Here is a 16,685-nt window from a genome sequence, read left to right on the forward strand (position 1 = left end):
TGTAAAAATTAAAACTGAATTTCTAGTGATATTTTATTTATCACATTTTAATACATTTTTAGATGATATTGTTATTATATTAGCTAATTAAACTGAGAGCTGAGACAATTTTCAACATATGTTTTTAATGTTGTATACATTTGCATAAACTTTGCGATCTCGGCATATGTGATTTTTTTTTATTTAAATATATAAATAATTCGTCTAAATATAGATAGTTAAGGAGATTGCAATCACTGTTGCAGTCGACAAAGTAGGACGGTACTTGTCATTACGTTGAAAATACTTAGAAAATTCATTGCATCAACTCTAAAGCGTAATGATACCAAGAAACATGTTAGCGACTGTTTCAAAATATAATTATTCAATTAGAGGGTGCAACTAATCAGAAGAGGAAAGTTAGCTTTGAGTGAAGATTTTAAGCGAATATAAATTGCACAATTCTTCGTATTACAGCAAATTTTCTTTCCTTTTATATAATTTACAATGCATGATAGCGGGAATACTGTCAAAAAGATCTCAAATTATTCGATGTCAATTGATCATTTCCGATAAAGATCAGCTGATAATTAATATGACGAGGCATAAATATAATATATGAGACGAAATGGGTGTATATTAAATATAGCAGCTTTTATTAAGAACAATATACTCTGCTCTGCACTGTGCATACAATCTCGTTAATTAATCAAATAAATAGAAAAGTCACATATATTTAATTATTCGAGCCAACTGTTTCATTGCGAATACATTTTGTTATACAGAATGCCCAACAAATTGCTAGAAAATTGTGACGATAATGTTTTAATCGCGACGAATCCTTAAAAGCTTGATCCTTAATCAGCATTATAGTCAGAATATTATAGTCAAATATTCTTATCATTTTTTTTCAGGAGTTATGCAATCAATTAATTAAATTAATCGTATATTCTTACTTTCTCTCCGATTATGTCACAATATTTATCAGATATACAAATTACTCTCTTTTCTTATTTTATTTTCTATTAGTACATTCGATGTTTCGACACGCAATGTTTCGTGATGTAAAAAATTGCGTAGGAAAAATATATGTATTCGCTACAATCGCTACCTTTCTCTTTCTTTGATGGCTTAATTATCAATGATCGTCATCAAACTCGATAATATTTTGCATCAAAAACTAAAATAATGATTGATAAAAAAAAGCGCACACATTCAGAATAAAATAGTTAACTCACGAAAAATGGCGTGTAGGTATAGTTCAACTTTAGAAGTGATAATTGCGCACACAGTTTATTGAGATTAGAAAAATTACTCCGTAAAAATAAGTTTTAGTTACAGATTTTTTTTCTTAAAAAGTTATGAGTTACCGATTTTGAAAAGGGTAAAGACTATAGCATACAAAAATATTTAAGCAATAAGACGCGAAGCAATAAACCAATCTTTATTTTCGATTCGTTACTGCTTATAATATTGCCTTGTGTTTTTATCATGTGATTTGCCGATTCGTTTATTACTTATATCTTACTGTTTTACATTGCTTGTTTGCCATAGATTTAACACGTTACAGTTATAGTAATATTTAAAAAATAAAGAACCATTACTTTTCAATTATTTTTGTTAATTTTTTATAATTTTTTGCATTGCTATTTTAAATACAAAAATCTTATATATTTTTAACATGAATAAATTTTTGTAATTACTTATTACAATTATACTAAATAATTTGGTCGTGTACGCTGTATTATTCATAAACAATGTACATTCTTGAATAAAAATTATGAATGAATATTAAGATGCATTCACATATTAAAAGGCTTCTAGTAATTCTTAATACAAAATTTATAGAGTATAATAATTTTTCAGAGATAAAGAAATGTATTTTAATCACAAAAAATAGTCACTGATTATTTACTGAGTACTTGTTTTAATTACTTTATATATTGCTGAATAAATTTGAAATATATATATATAAAATAACTATAAAAGTAACTATTCAATTAGTTTTTACAAAAAAAAATGTAAGGCTACGTTCTGATATTCAATGTTAGTATTGAAAAACTAATATATTGGGTCATTTAAAAAGTATCCGCGGTTTTTTCATTCAAAAATTGAACAAAAAACCGCGGATACTTTTTAAATGACCTACGTTACGTGCATTATAGATTTTCAACAACTGGCAATGAATATCAATACACATTTTAAAGTTATGTCGAAATTATAGCTAAAAAAAAAAAGGAATAAAGTTGTTGTAAGAAAAGTAACTGCAACTGTAACTACTACGAGTTACTTTCCTGCAATTTATAAATTCCAATTTTTAAATATAGCATTGTATAAAGATTGTAGAAAAAAAATACGTTATATTTTTACTCGACACGCCAAAATTCCTGAGTTAATTTTTATTATTTGCGACATATTCCACTTATTTAATAAGTTAATTTTCATTCCACATTCTAAACAAGAATTCATTACATTCTTCGAAATCATCAACAGGTCCGCTCATTCACAAAAAATAAAATAACGAATAACAAACTGAAACAACATACATAGTACATTTCTTCTCAAAAATCTATATCCCTTTATGTAACATTATACGCTTAAAAAACATCAGTGCAGCTGCCATATTAAGTAAAAAGCAAGTAAAGAAGCATATCTTCCTTATTATATTGTGTGTCATTGATTTAGATACAACTATTACTACAGTATAAATATAATCCGGATAAAATGAAAGCACACTTTGTTCAAAGAGATACCGTTGTAAAAAATTCCTTTTAAAACTAAATAAATTGAAATGTTATTTGATACGATGATTATAAATGGACATCAATTAATTGAAATAATTAGATCGGTGAAATATGTTTACAAATAATATACATAATCAATATATGCAGAATAACTCGTTTAATTATATGTCAATTTTCAAGAAGTGATTTCAAGAAGTTTTAGAATTCAAATTAAAAAAAGTAACATGAATGTAATTTATTTCTAATATATGTAAAATTAAATAAAATATGACATATAATTAATTGTAAGAATTATTCTACATTCAACTTTATCCGTGAAATGAATTAATTCTAAGTCATAACACAACCGACAGGTCTAAAAATATCATCATAGCTAGAATCTCTCTCTAAATTTTTAGTTATCTGGGTACACACATTAAATTATTTTCAATTAATAGTAATGACAAATACTTAGTATTTGAAGTAATTTGTTATGCTATTAGATAAATAAGACGCGTATTGCAGTGTCCTAATTAAATAGAAATTAAATTATTTTTAGGTCTATTTTACTTGTAATATATTAGGTGTTGGAATTAATTCGTAGCGTTTTTAATGCAAGAATGTTATTTATTTCACATGAGCATTAAAAAATACATTAATGAAAGTACTTCCCATCACTTGTAAAACGCTACGAATTAATTCCAACACCTAATATATTGTGTAATAAAGAACAAAAATATTTTTTTTCGTATTTATCTACGTTTCTATTTCGCTCTTTCTCTCGATATGAAACTGACGGATACGATAAAGGCACTTTTAAAACCTGATGTACACAATGTCAATACATTTTCATCTACATATAAATTTACATAAAAACTCATAGGTAATCATTTTGGAAATGTTACAATTTTAATCATTTAACTTTATATTTGATAATTCTAAAAATTAGAATAATTTTTAAACAATTTTTCATAATTTTGTAATTAGTATTCATTTGTTAAAGATAAATATTCAAAATCATTTACAATGTCATCATTACAATGTCCTGTAGCAGATGCACAATATTATCATTTTAATTATCTTAATAGTTGTTGAACTCTTTGTGGATCATAACTGTCTTTCACTTTTATATTAAAAAAATAATATCGGTTTTACAAATGCATGTATATTATCACGATATTACTTATAATAACAAGATTAAAAATATTTAAATAAAATATTAAGCGGTTTTATTATATATTACATAACAAAAGCTAAGAGATGATCCAAAATAAAGCACAGCCACTATGCATGTTATAAAACATTAAATAAACGCACATTAAAATTATTTCATTCGTAATTAGAAGATCAGTTAAGAAAATTCTAAATCATCTTTAAAAAATTAAATTAAATTTTAAAAAATTCTGAATAGAGCGTACCGTTATTATGTTACTATACAATCTTTATTTCTTCAAACTTTTCAATTGGTGTTTAATGTCACTAATATCGATGATTTAAAAATTGAAGATGTGACTATTCGTGTATATAACGTTCCGTTGAATAAAAAATATATTCCCGTGAATACATATATTGTAACATAAACTTACATCGAAAATATATATCACTCTTTAGAATATACACGCAATATTATATTGTATAAAAATCTATAATTTCTAACATCTAATTTAATAACATAAATCATTTAAAATAATAAGATGCTAAGATAAAGAAAAATGGCTATGTACACGCGCATATAAGAACTTAATCCAGCTTATCAGAGACCAATGGAAATCTGACTATTCTCAGTTGTCGACCATAGTCACAGACAACGCTGTCCCTCAATGCCAGCATTTGCTTTACGAAAATGCAGCTGTCTTTATGACCCAGTCTCACTTCTCGCACTGGCTCACCCGTTCTTACATCCCAGACTACTAATGATCCCTGAAATATTAATATTCAATTTCGAGATTGAGATTTATTTTCGTAATTTGGATAAAAAAAAAGATCTAAATACAATTTTGTGTGTGTGTGTGTGTGTGTGTGTGTGTGTGTGTATTGATATACATACCTGGTTGCTAGTTATGAGGAGATGATGCGTTAACATCACCAATTGTAAGCTGTAAGCTGCTTTATGTGCTGGCAAAGTGTGTAGTAAGTGTCCTTGAAAGCGTTCCCAGACACAAAGTCTTTCATCTGTTCCGATACTTATCACATAGGACACTGAACATGTAATAGCGGCTACAGCACCATCGTGGGCTTGAATACTATACATGCATGCTCCTGTAAAAATATTATATAAAAGCATTAGATTAGAAGAGATAACAGGTTATAATAAATTACATATTCATTGAGATAAAGATGTTACCTGTCAAAAGATCCCACACACACAGTAATCCATCTTGAGACCCACTACCGGATGTCATGGGACTTATTCTATCAATAAAGAGGCACGATATCGGACCGCAATGCCCATGAAGTGTATACAGAGGTAACTGATCCTCTAACCTAGATAATATAAGAAAGATATACAGATATACATAAATAATTTTTAGAAAAAGTAAATTGAATTGTATTAAATTGTGTGTACCTGTATACTTTCAAGGTGTGATCTTGGCTGCCTGTTAATACACGTCCACCTTCGCTATCTAAAACAGTGATCGCTTGTTGATGTGCTCTATGAGAGCCAATTTTCATGCAGCGCAAATCTTCCTCTGTTTGCATATAGTTATTTAGATCCATGGGCGAACCAGCACTTCCCGTTCGCACATGCGCTAAAATAGCAGATCAATTAAACATAGATTTAGCTCAATAAAGAAATAAATTTGTTATTTACAGGTATAATACAACACAATGCGTTGTAAACATAAACGCTGAAATGTAGAAATCAGAGAAATCATTTCTACTAATGTAGAAATAAACTCTGATATTATTTGAAAGATCATTTACTTCTTCTGTAAGATGTGAAGCCCCAATCAATCTGCTGGCCTTCGCTGTAGCTTTCAAGTTGCAGAAAGTCCACAGCACCATTCAATTTAGCTGCCACTACTCTGCTACCAACGAGTCTAACGGCAGAGATTCCAAGTGCTGATCCATCATCGAAGAGACACTAAGAAAGAACAGAATTATTTAATTAATTTACATTTGTCAAAATAATATTTTCACTCAAATTATTCGTATTTCACCTTGAATCTACCGGTCGTGCCCTCCCAGAATTCTAGACTGCCATTAGCGCACCCTACTACTATAAGATTTTCCTGATAATCCATACACCAAATCGCCGCTATAATGGGCGACGATTGTATTGTGCGATCAGTATTTATGGAGGATGTGCTGCCAACTAAATTGTTCGATCTTGCGGGAAAAACACCTAATTGTTCCCTGATTTTAGATTTTTGCATCTCCTCGATTGACTTATTGTGTTCATCGAATAAGATTTTATATCGCTCCCCGAAGTCATAGCCTTGATCATAATTTTTTTGCGAGGGTGTATATTTTATAGTTGAGAATTTGATGTTTATCGCCGGTTTTAGATCGGGAAGATCGTAGGCACTGCCTAAGCTTCGACGTAATAGTTTCTGCTTATTGTCGCTATTGAGTTCATTGAGTTGATAATCGTAATCTAACATATTTCCTATAGATCGTCTTTTATGATCATTGTTATTGTTACTATTAACTCTTCGCATATTGTAAGCGGGAGATAACTTTCCCTGACACATTGCCGAGGCCGGTGAATAAAGTCCCATCGATTGTGCCACTTCCATTTCACCTCGGGAAGGTGGCGAACCGCTTTCGTAATCTGACATCAGCTCGTCGGCATCTGGCGACGCTTGACTCAGCGTTTTCTGCGGACCGCTGAAAAATTGTCGTCTATCGATATGCGCCAATTGCTCGCCAGACGTCGAATCCCATATTCTGATATGTCCCGCTAAACATGTGCTAGCAACGGTATTACCGTCCGTCGCGATGCATTCTACTTCCTGAGTATGTCCTTCCAAGACCAGAGGCACAGCTTCCAGCACTAATTGAGTAACGTAATCGTGCGTCTTTTCTTGCTGGTGCCAACTGGCTCGCCACTCCGCGTAATTTCTCGTGCAGATACAACGGTATAACACGACCATTGTATAAGCAACCACGATTACGCTAATAAGACACAGCAGAGCAGCTAGAAATATCTCCATCGGACTCGACGGTACAAAAGGCGTGTCCGTATTAAATACACGTCCTTCTGATCTCGATGGTACTTCCATATCTAAAAACAAAAAAAAAGTGTAAAAAAAGTTGAAGACTCAATAATTAACTTTTTGTAATTTTTCATTGAAAACTCAAACCTGAAAAATCTAAAGGATCAAGCGCAGCGGTAGCGAGACTCTGCCACTGGAAGTGTTGAACATCATTTGGATTGCTAATTTGTTTTGCTAATTGCGGGCTCACTGCATATGATAATTTTATAGTCGGTAGTATAGTCACTCGTCCACCGGCAACCGACACATTATACATTGAAAGAATCGAAGACCAATGATACAGTGATAAACTATTCCAAGGCGGAAAATCCATAGGTCTTAGCTTATTTAATTCCTCTGTTGTATCATTAGTTAGACTCTAAAAAAATACATTTTTTTTTAATATAGACTTAAAAAAGTATGAGCATATTGTCTATTTGAAAATAAAATGAAAATTTACCTGTTCATTTAATTTATTTGGGGCTACAGTTGCAGGCGATATAGAAATAGGTGTTACCGTATTTAGCTTAACATAATCGTTTAATGATGGAGGCTTGTCTACTGTATAACCATCAATGTCAGTTTCTGGCTTTAGCGTCTCGCTAAGATGTATTATGTGCTCGATGATACCAGAATTGTTAATAGCCATGCTAATCCACACAACCATTCCTACCATAAATGCACGCTGGAAGATTCGTGTTCGCGCCCATAAATACACCAATCTTAAACGCTTGGGGATCTTGGTCAGTGTATGAGTATTTTGTGTATTCGGAGCAATAACGTTCGTCGGACCGGTAGACAGACCGTTCAATCTCGGATGAGACTTAGAGCGGAATATATGAGGTTTCCTATTGGTAATAGTAGTGGTAAATTGTTGTCTGCGTGATGTTTGAATGTGCGACAAGTGAAATTTGGAATTCTCGCTGGATAATTCTGTTCGTCTGATATCGATCGCCAGAATCGTCGAGAAGAATACCATTTGTAGGAAAAAGTCATTCAATAATCCGACAATGGCGAATATACAAAATTCCTGGATAGCAGGTACGAAAGTAAATAAACCAATAGTTAGGATCGTCACTTCTGTGAGAAGATTTTTCGTAATAGACCATCCTTCTTTAGATAAAGCCTGAGCGACACGTATCTTTACATCCAATTGGGCTGGCGTGCTAACGACACTCTTAGTCAACACTTGAATGTTCTCGAGGCCAAAGATAATCACCAAGTACGGAAACACTTCCTTGGCACTCATGCTCAGTGTTAGACCGAAGAAAAAGCACACACCTACAGTCATTGATAGCGAGCCCATCACTGTTACGCTGGCACTGAATGCAATGCCAATTTTAGACTTTACCAGTTCTATTTTCCGCACTTGGAAGTATTCGTAAAAAAATAAGGCTAGGGAAGTCATCATTAACGGGAAGAATTCACTGTAATTGAACTCGCCAGGATAAAAAATATTTAATACTTCATTACGCGCATCAACGTCCGTGCTATTGTCAACGGTTTGATGCAGCTGATAATACGTTCGCAGACGATGCTGCAATCCTTTTATGAATCTATAAGCAAATAAAATATATGTTATTATAATTATATTAATAACAAATTAAAAGTGATTTATGTAAATACTTACTCCTGATCATATTTCTTTAAATAAATGGTCACGGCATATTGGAGAATTCTCTGGCGAACTCGAGCAGGATATCGTTTCACTCCTGTTTCCTTTAAACTCATCCCAAACATCACTTCTGCAAGACTTATCTTACCTCTTTGAAAATTCTGTAATAGTAACGATACATACAAATTAACTAACTAACTTTTTGTACAATAAAGATAGAAACTAAGTTAATATAGAAACTAAGCCAAATAAAAGCTTTATCTATTTGCGGTAAATAACAACTAGCAATTACATATGAGACTATATTACTACTACTACTACTACTTCATACAAAACAATTATGGTTTCATGAATATATATTTACCTGATATGAAAATATAGTGTTAATAAGATTTGTGTCTTGAGAAAATAACTCTATACTTTGTTGCCAGAGATTTGCAGGTGATAGAACAAGACAGTTGTATTCCGGCAAAACCTCAGCCTTCTTGCCATTTCTTTTTTTCACTGCTTCAATGTGCAAGCATACTTGGCCAAGTGTTTTTAATCTAAAAATCAAATCAGATGAGATTCTTATTCTAAGAGAAAAATACCTTCCAATATCAATCATTTTTTAACTTTAAAAAAAGTAGCATTTTTTATAAATCTTGAACTATATAAAATAATCTTTGAGTGTCTTAAAAAAAAAGTTGGACACGTAATTCTTTTTCAAATGTTAGAAGTACATATCATGGGTGTTTTTAAAAAAGCACAGATAACACAGTGCAACACAGCGAATTATTCCTTGTTTGTCAATGTTATATATAAATAAAGAAATTATTGACTATATTGTAGCAAAACATCAATGAAACTGCTGTTACAAAGTCTATCAATAATAAAAACTGTTATCACACAAAATAATTAACTAGCGCAGAGATCGGAATAAGATTACTCATACAATATACAAAAAATCCAGAGTTGAAAAGCGTTATTTCTTCCGTTATTTTTTATGATAAACAATTTGATAATGACGTTGCAATTTTTTATAACTAAACGCTAAGGTTGTGAAAAGATTAGAAAAGTCAATTTGTCCAACCTTGGCACCTTAATATTTAATTATAAAAAATTGCAATGTTATGTTTATTATAAAAAATAATGGAAAAAGTAATGCTTCCTGAAAAAAATCTCATAGACACATAGTATCTGTAGATCTGTTTTCTATAGTTTTTTGTACTAGTATATACTTTTGCAACTTAAAGTAAAATAAATATATTTGGCAAAAGCAAGAAAGAAAATTCTAGAGTAGACTAGCCCAGAAATAAAAAAGACCTTTTGACTTTGCTGAAAAGTATCTTTTGATTAATATCTTATTTGCTATCTCATATGAACTATATCAATATCAATTAGAATAATTAGATGGATCACTCACGTTTCTGGATGCTGATAGTTTTGTATGATTTCCAAGAGATTGAATACTTCATATAAAGGTCCTCTGAAGGCATCCATCAGCGTCAGGTCTTCGCTCCATGGCATCACTCCGATCCTTAGTACCACTTGTTGGACATACAGTACCGAGGTCTCCGTGTCGTTTACTGGTAAGACAGTATCGTTGATTAGGATTTTCGGGGCATTACCCGGCATAGGCAGATTGACAAGTGGACAGCTGCAACAACCAAATAAACCCTTAATGAAGATCTCTTCCAGGATTGAAGTCATTCAAGTATTGATAAATAATACAATAATCAGGGAAAAGGGGAATGACTCACCAGCATAATAAAAGAACCGATATCGCGAGGGAGAGGACGATGACGGGATGAGAGGAGCAGAATAGGCCGTGGGCATAATAGAGCCCAGCCACTCTGTCTGGTAGACTGCGAGACATTTCACCTATGTGTGCGGTCCATGCGACATTCTCAGTTTGCAGGCTGTCGTGTCGCCCGTAACTGACCTAGCAACACCCAATAGCCATCCAATAATATTGATACGGTAAACGTGACACATGATACTGCAAACGGCGTAGTGAATAGATAGGTTAAAAGGAACAAAAAGGCTCGTGTTTTCCAATCGATTATCGCCGTTATTACGCAATCAGCTGTAAAAATGCGTGTATGAGTAGATATTTAATAAGCATGCGGCGCCGTTTTCAATAGCGATAACGAAGCCTGATCGGGCTAACGTCGTTCTCCAACGAGGCGTTCTCCAATTCGTCACGTTTTCTTTACACTCGGCTCTCGACTTACAGCATCCTTTAACCATTCCGCTTCATCACATGATGCAACGCTCCGTCCAGGAAAAGAAGACTCGAGGACACTCGGACTATCGATCTCCCGTGGGAACGCTCCACGACGTCTTCGACGACGACGGTGCGCAGTTTGATCCCTCTTTTGGTCTCGTGCTTCGTACGGACGTGACTGGCGCAAAACCAGACTGAGGACTATGAGGAGTGAGTAGAGTAAATAACGGCGCGATAAAAAAAGAGCAAGACGAAGCGTTGGAATAAAAAGGAAATAATTATGCTGCTGAGCGTGTACGATGCACGCGGGCGGCGGGTTACGATCGATTTAGAGGTTATGTTCGTCGTTAGTTTTTGCGGCGCATTAGAATCACGGTGACGGCGGGGGAAAGATGGAAAGCGTTCGCTTCTTGGGAATCGATTTCACGTCGCGATTACTGCGCCCGCACGTGCTGTGGATGCGCGCGTCACGTCATCGCTCGCGTAACTCGCTCGAGCGATAGCGAGCGAGCGGCAAAAATCCCGGCGAAAAGGAACGCGCGTCGCCTACGTGATTACAACGTGCGACGACGATGACCAACGGTGACGATGTTGCGACGCTTCCTCCGCTCTTCTACATTTCTCGCGCGTGATAAGACCTGCTTTGTAGACCCCCCGGCTTCGAATCGCTTCGAATGATCCAAAATGAGCACGGCGTGGTTTAATGCACGCTGATACACGCGCGAAAGTGAGAGCGTTAATTTATTTTTAAATCGAGTCCCGAGAGCGAGACGAAGGGGGTCCAACTCGGATCGAGCCTCCGCCGCGCGGCCAATCGCCAGGTGCGTCGCCGAATACACACGTGGCCGTGAAAGGGTGGAAAGGGAAGAGAGAAAGCAAGCTCTGCGTGACGCGTGCGATTTGCGCTTCTAAAGAGAAGGTAACGCCTGGTAACGCTCGCCAGACGATGTCCGTAGCGTAACTGACCGTGTCTGCGCGCCTGGAATGCCTGGATTGTGCATGCAAGCCGCGCAGTTAACTAATCCATGATTCGATTGCATGCATAAACGAAGAGGCCTTCACGGAGTCTACGGGAATGCCTAAAAAAAAAGGGGGAAAAAAGTTTACGCGTCTGCATAATGCAGAGGAATGGAAAATTCAGGAATTTGGCACTGATATGTCCAGCATTGCTACCAATGTATACAGGGTGATCCGAAATTCACGAATTCAGAGTACAGGACATGATACTTTATGTTAAAAAAAAAACAGCTGTTTCCTTTTGCAAAATTGCGTCTAACAAGTAGTTTTTGTAGGAAAGCAGGTTGAAGTTATATGAATAAACGCAAAAATTATTTATCGGATGCAGTTTTACTAGAGAAAAAAAATTGTTTGTTTTAACATTAAGTATCATGTCCTGTATTCCGTATTCATGAATTTCTATGAATTTTTTAAATGTCTATACATGTTTATACATCTCTCTCTTTCTTTTATAAAATTATTTTTTAATGTAATAGAAATAATAATAGTAATGTGAACACATAAAAAATAATTAAAAGGATAATTTTCGCATTGTTCGTTTTAGAATAAAAACAAGTAGGAAAATGTAAAAAAAATTGCTCATATACAATTATACACAATAATTTTATATATAATTATATAGAATAATAATTATATAGAATATAAATTTGTTTACATTTCTTCAAACTTGATTTTTTTCTAAAATAAATGGTGTGAAAATTATCCTTTTAATTATTTTTAATGTTTTCACTTACTATTATTCCTATTACACTAAAAAATAATTTTACAAAAGAAAAAGAGATATATGAACATGTATGGACATATTTCATATATGATTATACATATTTATACATATTCATATATGAAAAATTTTTTTATCGAGAATTCTTGGAACGCTAATGCCGGATAAAATTAATTTTTATCTTGGTTTCAGGCTCTACATATAAAGGAGGCAATATTAAGAATAGAAATAAATATTAAATATTAGAGAAATAAAAAAATTAGAAATAGAGAAATTAAACGTAACAAATGGGTACAATAAGATATAAGACATTATTATATTATATCTTATTTGTATCCATTGTACATTATATTTAATTCATAATTTTAATTTTTTTATTTTTCTAATTATGTATTCCTGTTTCTAATACTTTTTTTTATTGTGCGCAGCACAACTCTTGACTTACTTTTTATCGTCTTCTAATTTAAGAACAAGGCGAAGTTAAATAAGTAAATTAGACCGAGATATTTAATCTACATTGGTAGAAATGAGCCACAGACAGATAAATAGAGAGAGAAGAGAAAATGGAGAGACTTCTTTCTTGAGAGATTAAGTAAAAAGAACTGCTAGAATTAAAAAGAATTAAAAAGAATTCTTATAACAGAAATTCAGAAGGAATGATGAAACTCTTGTATGAATTTCAATGATATTTGTGAATATCGAGAATTTCTTGGTGAAGCTCAGGATGCTGTAGAACGAGACATTAAAGGAGTTAAATCACGAAAGGCTTTTGTGATAATTGACAATGATAATTCATAAGAGTTAAATAACATATAAATTACAATAAGATCTTTTGGATGTAGCTTTTAATGACTGTAAAATAATGCAAAATCGGAGTGCGTAACTTCTTTTTAGAATTGTTAAAAGTTTAGAATTGTTCTATTCTTTTTCTTCGTTATCTATTCATGAGATTTCATCGCATGCATAACCAACTGTGAATACTATATACGAATAAAGCTTAATTTTTCGAAGATGAAAGATCTTCACAAACAGATTTCGAAATGCAAAGAGATTTCGAGTTACAGACAGATCAAGCTACGAAAAAAATTTGTGTGAGTTAAATATTAGAATTAATGTTTAACGAAAAAAACATCACGAGTATCATATATTTTAAAAATTTGTGATACACATGTTTATATTACATTCACTTACACATTCGTTTATATTATTTATTTATATTACAGTTCATAAATTAAATTGTTTGTGAATTTTACTTCTTCTTTAACATTAGAAATACCGACATTTTTCATTCTACATTAAAAAAACCAAGCAAATAAATTACTATGAAAATAATGAAAGTGATGAAAAATAAAATATTTTATGAATATATAACGAATTATTGATAATTAAAAAAAAATTCAGAATCTTATCTTTTATATAAGAAATATAATAGTAATCTGGAAAATAGGATCTAAAAAAATAAAAAAAAAAAAGAAAACGATGACCGTTCGATATTTCTATATTTATAAAATTATTTCTTCCTGTTTGCTTTTTAAATTAAACTTTTTAAATTGAAAAAAGAAACTCGGAAATTCGTCAATGTCGCAGTTATCAATCGGAGACCGAACATCTCGACATTTTTTCCTAATCTTTTTGTCGTTTCGATTAATTATCTACATATGTGGAGGTCACGCACGAGGTCACTTTAATACGTAGTTAACACCGCGCGTCGTTAATAATTCGACTCGTTCCATATATATATATATATCTTCTTGTTCGATTGACTTTAGCGAGCTCAACTTCGTGCGGCTCGCGGTCGACCGTCCTGTGCGCCTATTATCCCGCGATTGACATGTTTAATTGCATCAATTGCGTAATAAATGGAAATTAGGCTGCTGTAAATGGTCAGTATCGTTCAGGGGTCAATCGTCTACAAACGTGTGGGCTTGCGGCGATGCGTGTGAGACGCGCTCTGCGAACGAATTCGTTGAGAGTTTCGGAAAAAAGAAACTGAACATTACGCGTTGTTACGTCGCAATTTTAGTTTTAACGTGAGCTCGGTGTTATTAATCGGCATTATCGGCGACCGTGATATCGTCCCATTTGCGTTTTCCCCGTACAACGTGCAGTTTTCCGATTCTCTTTCTCTTTCCCAGCTTTTTCGTTGTTCAACTTTTACTTCTTTTATTTTTCATTATTAAATAGATGCGAACAATGGTGGATACGTTTCGTGCAGATGTAAAGAGCGTTTTTTTATGGTTTTAGGATTTTTCGAAAAATTTTGAAATATTAATATACTTGATTTTTTATTTTAAATAAAAAAATTCTGTGGATACTAAGGTTGTATATGAGCTTTGACCTTATCTTATAAAATCTAAATATTTTATAAAAGGTAATTCACAGGTATTTTTTTTTTAAATTTTAAGAATGCTTTTAGACATTTTTTTGATAAGGTTTTAAAGTTTTTTCCTAAAAAGACACATATCTGTTTCATACATCTACTATCTATTTTAGCTTTTAATAGTCGAGTTGACATATTTACAAAAACGCAAAAGTGCGCAAGAACACACAATCCGTATACATTAGCATAATTAACATAAAATGCTATAGACGATGAAGGTAAATATAGATGTTATGTTTGAGTTTTTGTTAACACAGTATTAATAAAAAGTACTTTGAATGAGATTCACAAGGCCTTGACCATTGAATCCTTATGTGTAATGACTGGTATACAAATACAACCGCAGAATGTTTCTCGATATTTTCTTATTAGCATTGTGATAAATCTTTTTTCTTCATCTTGGACATTTACCTTTGCCATTCGAAAATAAATAAAAATAAAGAAAGATAATAATTACAAACAGATTTTAGGAGAAGGCAGAGAAATGTCGAAATGAATTCCATGTTTTTAAAATTTAGATATAAAGTATTTGTATATATGAATGATAAATATAAAAAAATGTGTTGCCGATATAAAATTTCTAGTTAATAATTATTAAATAGTTATTGAAGTATGATTACTGAAAATAATACCGCTCATTGATATACATATGTATTGGTTTTTGACGATCGCTATTAGGTGTACGTGTTGTTGTTCGAGAATTTCATACAGAATATTTCAACAAATTTATAATTAAATAATAGTAAAGCATTATTCTTTATTAAATTAAAAAATGACTTTTTAATCTTGAGACAGCGATCTAATTAGACATTTATTTGACATTATACGTTACTTAATAATATTGTAATTCTAATTTTTAATTATATATCTCAAGAGCAGAACAAATTAATAATTAAATTTTGTTCTGAATTTAATTCTCCGTACATTTTACATTAACTGAGTTCTAATGTGAGAGTTATTACGATATTTTGTACTTGAAAATTCAAATCCGTGAGAGAGATGTCGTCCAATTTAACATGAAAAGTTCGAAGAAAATTCAAATATTCTTTTTAATAAAAGTTTTTTTTTTTTAAAGAGTTAAATCATAAATTATATTAATTAGATATAATATGCAAATGATATTCAACTTTTGATCTAATTAATTACGTCCGTATATTGCAGTCGTATTGTACATTATGCTAAATAATTATTACACAGGGTTGTAATGTAGTAACATTGTTATAACGTTACGTTTATCGCTCAAGTCCTCGTGGGATCTCGTCTCGTCGGCGGTTTTCATTATAACAGACCGGTAAAATTTTATGCTACGAGCGAAGCCTCGTCTTTAGATAACGGAGACGATATCCGCGGCTCGATGTACAGGTTCTTAGGCAATATAGGCAAATGGGGCTTATAATAAAATCGCTTCGATAAATATTAATGATATCGGTTGCGCCGGCTGCCGTTAGTTAGCTCGATGGCTTCTCTCATCCGCTTTGCGGATGAAATCGATATTCGAGGAAGGTCCTCAGTTAGCTTGAAACGCGGATTTAATCCTTCACTACGAAGTTCCTCAAGAATAGATTCAGCCTGTTTTAAAAAAATATCCAAAAACTCTTTTTTTCTTATTTAAACATGACCTATTCTCAATAAATGTATGTCATAGGTATTTCTATACAATATAAATTTTCGATATTATACGTTTTACTTGAGTAATAACGTTATTGTTTTTCTATACATATATTTTTGGATTTTCATGACATTAAATCAACTGTTATTCGAGGATCGATTAAAATACAATAATTTTAGCGGGCAAATCTACAGAAATAAAAAATTTATTTGCGTTCCTTTATTTTATTACGT

At 32.4% G+C, this 16,685-nt stretch overlaps 1 protein-coding gene and 1 long non-coding RNA gene across 3 annotated transcripts in view; one reads left to right on the forward strand and one right to left on the reverse strand.

Moving 5' to 3' along the window:
• Window positions 1-608: 608 nt before the first annotated feature.
• Window positions 609-11,711, reverse strand: SCAP (SREBP cleavage activating protein). 2 transcript variants are annotated; one of them, XM_011068677.2, is made up of 13 exons: window positions 10,733-11,711; window positions 10,259-10,440; window positions 9,922-10,155; window positions 8,881-9,061; window positions 8,532-8,677; window positions 7,362-8,457; window positions 7,010-7,280; window positions 5,864-6,930; window positions 5,628-5,787; window positions 5,269-5,452; window positions 5,047-5,186; window positions 4,750-4,961; window positions 609-4,622 (listed from the first exon to the last, which is right to left on the reverse strand). In XM_011068677.2, the coding sequence occupies exons 2-13, from the start codon at window positions 10,372-10,374 to the stop codon at window positions 4,443-4,445; spliced, it is 3,987 nt and encodes a 1,328-aa protein (XP_011066979.1). In that variant the 5' UTR covers window positions 10,375-10,440; window positions 10,733-11,711; the 3' UTR covers window positions 609-4,442. The 2 variants fall into 2 exon arrangements, with proteins under 2 accessions (XP_011066979.1, XP_087264428.1); XM_087408302.1 differs by having other exon boundaries at window positions 10,259-10,584.
• Window positions 10,806-16,685, forward strand: part of LOC105153680 (uncharacterized) — a 103,284-nt gene continuing 97,404 nt past the window's right edge. Inside the window, exon 1 of the long non-coding RNA XR_847116.2 lies at window positions 10,806-10,935. This is a non-coding gene — a long non-coding RNA (uncharacterized LOC105153680). The remainder of the gene's footprint in view (window positions 10,936-16,685) is intronic.

The sequence above is a fragment of the Acromyrmex echinatior genome, chromosome 7, assembly GCF_024713525.1.
Source record: "Acromyrmex echinatior isolate Ae372 chromosome 7, ASM2471352v2, whole genome shotgun sequence".
Classification (NCBI taxonomy): domain Eukaryota; kingdom Metazoa; phylum Arthropoda; class Insecta; order Hymenoptera; family Formicidae; genus Acromyrmex; species Acromyrmex echinatior.

Excerpts from the sequence above, each read along its gene's own strand:
- SCAP (XM_011068677.2), bottom strand. The coding sequence starts at position 10,374 with ATGTCTCGCAGTCTACCAGACAGAGTGGCTGGGCTCTATTATGCCCAC. Across the intron at positions 8,458-8,531 it reads TTAAAGAAATATGATCAGGA|ATTCATAAAAGGATTGCAGC; the intron begins GTAAGTATTTAC and ends ATTTGCTTATAG. Across the intron at positions 4,962-5,046 it reads TGTGTGGGATCTTTTGACAG|GAGCATGCATGTATAGTATT; the intron begins GTAACATCTTTA and ends ATATTTTTACAG.